General features: G+C 37.9%; 1 protein-coding gene across 1 annotated transcript; it reads right to left on the bottom strand.

The window, feature by feature from the left end:
* Positions 1 to 1,227: 1,227 nt before the first annotated feature.
* LOC104072990 (collagen alpha-1(XIV) chain-like) lies at positions 1,228 to 6,444 on the bottom strand (the record flags this gene model as incomplete). The annotated part of the gene is made up of 4 exons (XM_009572626.1): positions 6,438 to 6,444; positions 5,928 to 6,044; positions 4,614 to 4,757; positions 1,228 to 1,314 (listed from the first exon to the last, which is right to left on the bottom strand). Coding segments are annotated over exons 1-4 (355 nt in total), but the record flags the coding sequence as incomplete, so codon positions are not given.
* Positions 6,445 to 7,085: the final 641 nt, after the last annotated feature.

Genomic DNA, 7,085 nt, shown 5'->3' with positions numbered 1-7,085 from the left:
TCAACATTTTCCTATTACAGGCCCAGTTTTCCCTCCTTCAACTTTTATCACTTGTCCTTCATTAAGAAAACAAATCACATTTTCCTTCTTTAGTTCTCTCATTTCTTCCAAATAAGTCTTCCTCTAGACATGAAAGAAAGATCACCTATCCACTACTCCATCACGCACTATTTAAGTGTTGTAAATACCAGCTAACGTTTTCCCCAGTACACTCAATGTGATGAATTCAAGGGTGCTTTGTCTTGAGAAATGCTGTATGGAAACAAACTTGCATAGTATTAATAAATACAACATGACACAAGTATGTGTGGTACGAAGAAAAACCCATTGAAGTGAGAAAAATTTGCATGGGCTTCAAGGAGCTTTGGGTGAGGTCTTCGATACTTGCATTAGTAGGAGACAAAGCTAAAAGGGACGGGAGAAATAGGATCCTTGAAACTGTCCAATTTATTCACAGAGAGACTATTTAAGGTCATATCAAGCTATTCTCGTCTGTGCTTGTTCTGTACATCATAAACAACCACTGAAGGGAATAATTACTGTTGGGGTTACTTCATAAAGATGATGCTATTTGAATTTTAGAATAACAGGAAATAGAGTTATATATTAAGCTTGAAATAGATTTTACTGTCCATACTAGACGAGCTTCTCATGACAAGCAATATCACATTTCATCAGAAGATTGGCTCCTTGCAACCGGAAAAAAAGAATTCCTCAAAATATTTTAAATGTTTTCATATATATGACCTACATTAGGACAGAGTTATCAAGTTATTATGTGCCTAATTATACAATAACACCAATTTGACCTTAGGTGGGAATTACTACTGCAAGTCTGTCTTGCAGCCAAGATGATATGAAATTATTGTTATGTATACACACACATGTACACAATTCTTTCACTACTCAAAGTGTACCCAGTGGGGAAGTACAGACAACATGATTTTTTAATGCAGGTTCAAATACTGCTTTTATGCTATTCATGGTATATGAATAAAGTGCTTACTGTATAAAGTGGTAAAGCAAAACACACAACTAAAAGCAGTACCTCTGTTGTAGCAACTCTCCAATATTCCTGAAAATACTGATTTTTCCTTTCTGTTTAAATCTGGTTCCCAGGGTTAAGTTAAAGTACTGACTTAAAGAAAATCTACGCAATGGCCAAGTTAAATAAAAAAGCTGATTATTTTCAGAATATCACACAAGTCATATGTGTTATGATCTGACCTTCTGGAGCTGGTTTACTCGCATTTGTTTTTTCTGGATCCTTCACCTTGGATTTACTTGTTTCTTTTCTTCTCTCTATATCTTTAACTGAAAAGTAAGAGGGGAAAAAATAATCAATCAAACTAGAAAAAGTGCAGTCAGAAGCATGTAATTTTCTTCTTCCAGATAAAGAAGTTGCACACAACATCTTGCGATATGCTTAGGTAACAAGTGACTGTTACTGGGTTTTCCCTCCCTCCCTTTGGATTTATTCTTTTTATGAATCTTTCCTATCATCATTAAAGTTCTCAAAAGTGACTCTCCTCACACAGGAGAGTCCAAACATAGTCCATCTGCACCTAAGCCCACACTGACAAGATCCAGCACTGGAAATATAGTCCAGAAAATTGGCAAAGCTAGCTGGGGAAAGTCCAGCATTGCAGAGTTCCACTCCAAGTCATTCAACACAAAAGCACGTAAGCCAGCTGTTACATTATCCTCTTTAAAGAATCATCTTAGATCCCATGCCCAAATCTGTGTTCAGGGCACCAAATACTCCCATGAGAGCAAAGTTGCTCCAAAACTCAGACTTCAACAGTTTCCTGTCCCACAAATGGGTGGGATACCTCCCTTATTATGTCCCAAATCTCTCATAACAGCCAAGCAGAACCCACCTTGATTAGCAATTCCTAATATTACATTAGTAGCCAGTATCACTCTACTCATAATCTGAAAGATTCTGGCAAAATCATTGCTAAAGTCACATATTAGAAAAAAAAAAAAAATCCTTTCAGAATTTCCTTAGAACGCTAATTGGTGTCAATGCCCCAGCTGTCTACAATGGCCAGGAACAGCTTAAAAGAATGAAACAGAGAATATCTTTCATAGAAAACAAAATTCTATCCCAATTAAAATCTTTAGTTTACGTAGAGCTGGATTATGACCAACATTCATCCAAGCAGGCACTGAGTCTTAGCCAGGATCAGTCTCTCTGTGCTACATTGTTCAAAAAACACTGTGAGAGGGTGAAAGAAGGTTATCTGTCTCTTGAAACATACGATAGAAAATAGACAATGCAAATATTCTGTTTTACAGAAGTGGAAGCAAAGCCAATTTACCCAATAGCATATGGAATATCTGAAACAGCCAAGAGTGCTCTAAGTTCCAATCCAAAATATAATCACAAGACCATCCTAAGGTCTTAGGAAGACAAAAAGCCATTGTCAAACATCTGAGTGTGACCTTCTCAGTGTAATAACCCTCTGCAGAACCTAGAGCCCTCAGACTCCAGGTATAGAGGTAAAAAAACTGGTGAAAAAATAACTGAAGTTTTGAATCCTCTCCTTACTAACACAGCATGTGTACGTGTAGAATCATAGAATCACAGAATCATTAAGGTTGGAAAAGACCTCTAAGATCATCGAGTCCAACCATCAACTCAACACCACCATCATCACCTCTACCTTTAGCGAACGGTTGTGAAACTTATTCAGAAGCAAATTCAGGTCCACAAGCTTGCTGAGGAGTCAGCTTTTACCAAGGTAGATCTTGGTTATTAGCTGGGTTACAGATAAAGCCATGATGACACCAGGTCTTAGAAGTCTGGGTTTAATCCTTACCTAAAAAAGTCTTCAACTAAAATAAAAGAGGTGAAATTACCAGAATAATATTAGTCAAAAAGGATGCCATTGCTTAGCCTTCTAAGAGCATTCCTCTGAGAAAAGGCTAAGAGCAAGCTAAGGAACTGCTCGATGGCCTCCTTTAATGCTAGTGCTGTTCAGCAGAAAGTCTCCAGAGAAACAGTACAAAAGTCTGCAAATGCTCATAGGAGACAAATTGGTCACATCCTGACAGAGATTTCTGGATTTGGGAAAGCCATTTCTAACTGCCAAAATTCTAACCCCATAGGAAAAATAGACAAGAAGACACTAGTTTTACTCAAATATTTACACAGACAAAAATCTTATCTAGTGAATGTTTTTACAGCTGCATTTTAAAAGGAAAAAATTCCCCAGTGATCTTTGCTAATTGCATACTATGTACAATAACTTACAAGCAGCACTAGAATAAGAAAATACACCTGGCTATATAAAGAGGAATACTGTTTTAACAATAGAATTTTATTGTAGGCTTAAGAATTCTTTGTACATCAGTTACAACTTAGCAGCATTAAAAACATATTTCCAATGCACTAAACCAAAGGATATTTTTAAAGCTTTGTATATGTTTGACCTTTTTTCATCTTAAGAATTAGTGACCGCTTGTCAGAGAAGGGGAAAAAACCATAGAATACAGGATAGCAAAAAAGAAGGATTAGTATACATGCTGTATCTGGTTTTACTCATGCAAGGCATCATATTGTCAAATGAAACTCCAGCCTCATTAAGTACTACATGTTTTCACCTGCAGCAAAGAAAGAATATACTAAATAGAACATAACCCCCATATTCTTAATTCAAGTTGCCAGCTCTACTTTTCCTGAAGAATAGAGGTAGTTTAAAAAACAGCCACACCTAATATTATAGAAGTTGGTGTAGCTTTCTGTGGGCTGCTCTTTAATGCTAAAGTAATCTGTGGTTTTGTGGCTTTCCTAACCGGGATAGAACTTAAAGTAGTAAACACACCATTGCAGTGATGGAAAGCTAGAAAGACTTTGACACACACCACATCAAGCAGTCAAGCATATTTTATCTTGTGCTGGTTCTAAGAGAAAGGTGGTTTAGCAATGACAGTGAGAAATATCCAGTGTCAAGGGAATTCAGTAGGCTTTCAAACTGCACTTTTTGTCTTTGTCGACCAAATCTCCACTGATCATATTTAACTGAACTGTTCAAGATGCAGATCAAGACAAATCATCTAAGACATATATATCACTATGATATAAACATTAAGAGTATGTGTAGGTCAGATAAAAAAGTCTTAACCATAATTTGTAAACATATTTGACAGCTGAAGACCAGTAAGAATTTAGCCTTTCATAGTATCATTGAACTAGCAACTAGTTGCCAATTGGCACAGCTGTAAGAATGTTTTATTAAAAAAGTTGGACAAAGGGAAGGAAATTTTTTAAGTATCAGAATATAGCACTTCCCTTCTTGTTTCCGCTCACTGAAGATTCTTTTCCATGAGATACTGGCTAATTTCATAACTGAATGGGGAAGAAAGGGATTCCAAACCCATGGAAACAAAGATATCTCAAAGCAAGAATCTCCTATGCAAGAGCGACTGGATCAGTTCAGGCCTCCAGCTGTATATGTACCAGTTAAAATCTGTGGCTCTGATCAGCCTTTCACCACAGAAGAAACTGTTTTTCGACTGTCCCTCTTTCTGTCAGACTTCGTTACAATTTCATCAGTTATGTTAAATATCTGATAAATTCTGCATGTCAGGCATAAAAAGACACATACTTCTGAACTGGCCTTGTGCTGGCTTACTCTCCTTGTCTTCACTGAATGCAATGATCTGCAGGGCATAGTTTTGATCTGGAATAAGACCTTGAATAATTGCTTTGGTTGCAGTGTTTTGAAGAATTAGTTGATTGGTTTTTCCACCTGTAAGAGAAAAGACAAAAAAAACCACAAATACGTAACTTTCTTTGCTTTTCTTATAGCACAGTAAATGTAATGACTTAAAACTACCTCAAGCTCTACAATGACCCAAGTGTTCCCATTTTTGGGACTATCCATACAGCCAGGAGCCCAGAAAGCAAGAAGTCAGGCAGCCTGACCAAAGACACGGACCAGTTCTCTTAGATAGAAACACTCTAAGACCAATCAATCAGCGTTTGTATCTGGTCCTCGTGGAATAGCCACAGTGTCCAGCAAAACTACTAAGAAAAAAAGAAACATTTGACAAAAATCTGTCAGGTTTGGTAGCATCATGCTCACAGGCTTTCACAATGCTTTGCGATTGGCTGCCAGTTCTGACCCCATCGTACTCATGTCATTTCTGAATACCCTCTTTGCCCACTTCCTTTGGGCAAGGAAATTCTTATGTATAAATACAAATATTAAACATTTCTATGTATTCATATACATATATATAAAGATTGTATACAAATATGTATTTTAGCTGTACGTTAAAAGTGTATCTATATCTGACTTTAAATACGTACAGAAGTAGTACCTCTACACGGGTAGCCTGATATAGCCACTTTGTTGCCTATCTTTACATTTCAAGTTTTCATTCAAAAAAAACTTTAAAAGGTTTGTGGTTTTTGTTTTTTGGGGGGTTTTTTGGTGGGGTTTTTTTTGTTTTGGTTTGGTTTGGGGTTTTTTAAGTTTGGTCTAAAACCTTTTTGGTCTTTTCTGTGGAGCTCACTATGGGACAAGGCCCAGGGAGATCTACCTCAAAGCTTTGACTGAAATAGGGTTCCTATGCTCTCCCTTGAACACTTCCTAGACTTCCTTATACCCCACTGGAAGAAAGGTAAAGACAGATGATCAGTGACAATTCCCAAGGACTACATATGAAGCATAACTAGCATCCACCCACTTCTACTACCTTAAGCATTCAATTCCCATATTCTGTGCCCATAACCACCCTCTGGCGAGATCAATTTCTCTCTTCTGTTGACCAAGCCAATACTCCATTATCCACAGCTTGCTCACAGTTCCTTAGTCCCGAAGGATGACACTAGCCTCTGAAAAGCCTCTGAAAAGTTCAACCTTAGGAAGACAGTCCTTTCACCTTAAAAGAGAACATACAGACTTTTGTTTTACCTGAACTTGGAGTGACAAGAAGCTTATATCCAGTGAATTGCCCTTTGGGGGCTTTCCAAGAGATCTGTACACTGTCAGGACTGACTACATTATATCTTAGTCTTGTTGGTGGGGACACTGCAAGTGGGGGAAGAAAACAACATTTTAAATTCAAATAAAAAGCAACGGCCAATTTTAAACAAACATAAAAATAAACACATATAAGAAGACAACACAAAATTTTAATGATAAAGGATGCAAGTTATTCAAGATGTCACATACATCAGTTTATTAGTTTGTAAAATGACATCCCCAGGTGCACTACTTCCCTCAGACATACCTTTTATTTATCTCTTTATAAAAACAAACTAACAACCTAACAGCAGAGAACAGAAAGACAAACAGTGTTAGATGTTAAGACTCTAGTTTAGCAGGCAAAGCTGGTAATAAAAATGCTCTTTGTTAATATATGGAAATGAAAATTGCTCTCCTTGCTTACACTGAAAATATGCATTACCTAGCCTCCTTTACCTCGCATTACCGTGGGGATTTCCCCACACTTACAGTAACTCAGGGCCAAATTTTCAAAGCCTTGTGAAAACACAATAACCAAGAGGAAAGATAGGCATGCACAAGGCAGAGGGAACACCAGCTGCCCAATTTCCAAACCCGGCCTAAGCAGCACACAGACTTGCCCAGCTGCAAGCACTGCTTCGGTCTTATCAAGACTAGCAGGCATGCACAGGCTAGTCAAGAATTAAACAGGGGCAATCTGGATGGTCAGCTAATCTGGCTTCTATTTATATTGTGCCATCACCTAGGTTTCAAATAGAAGCAGCAGGTGAAATGAATAAATGCATGAAGTGATTGAGAAAGAGGTGATATTTCAGTGAAGCAACACACAGAGGAACAAATGGAAAATCCACCCTATGTTGTTACTGCAATATCTGCAACTTTGTGTCTATGCACATAAACCAGTTTTTCACAGCTTTGCATCCCCCTGCTCAGGCAAGCTCCACTGATGCTGGACAACACCCTACAGAGCATTTCTGCTCTGCTTCAGGGAGCCACATACTTCCTTCACAGCCAACAACTGAAGCAGAGCTGCTAGTTGTGCAGCCTATGGTACCCAGGACTGTCAATAAGGGGAAATGAACCCCCCATAATCCAAGAGGAAGC

This window comes from Fulmarus glacialis, unplaced genomic scaffold (assembly GCF_000690835.1).
Source record: "Fulmarus glacialis isolate BGI_N327 unplaced genomic scaffold, ASM69083v1 Scaffold29792, whole genome shotgun sequence".
NCBI classification, from domain to species: Eukaryota; Metazoa; Chordata; class Aves; order Procellariiformes; family Procellariidae; genus Fulmarus; species Fulmarus glacialis.
This window is presented reverse-complemented; position numbering and strand designations above follow the sequence as displayed.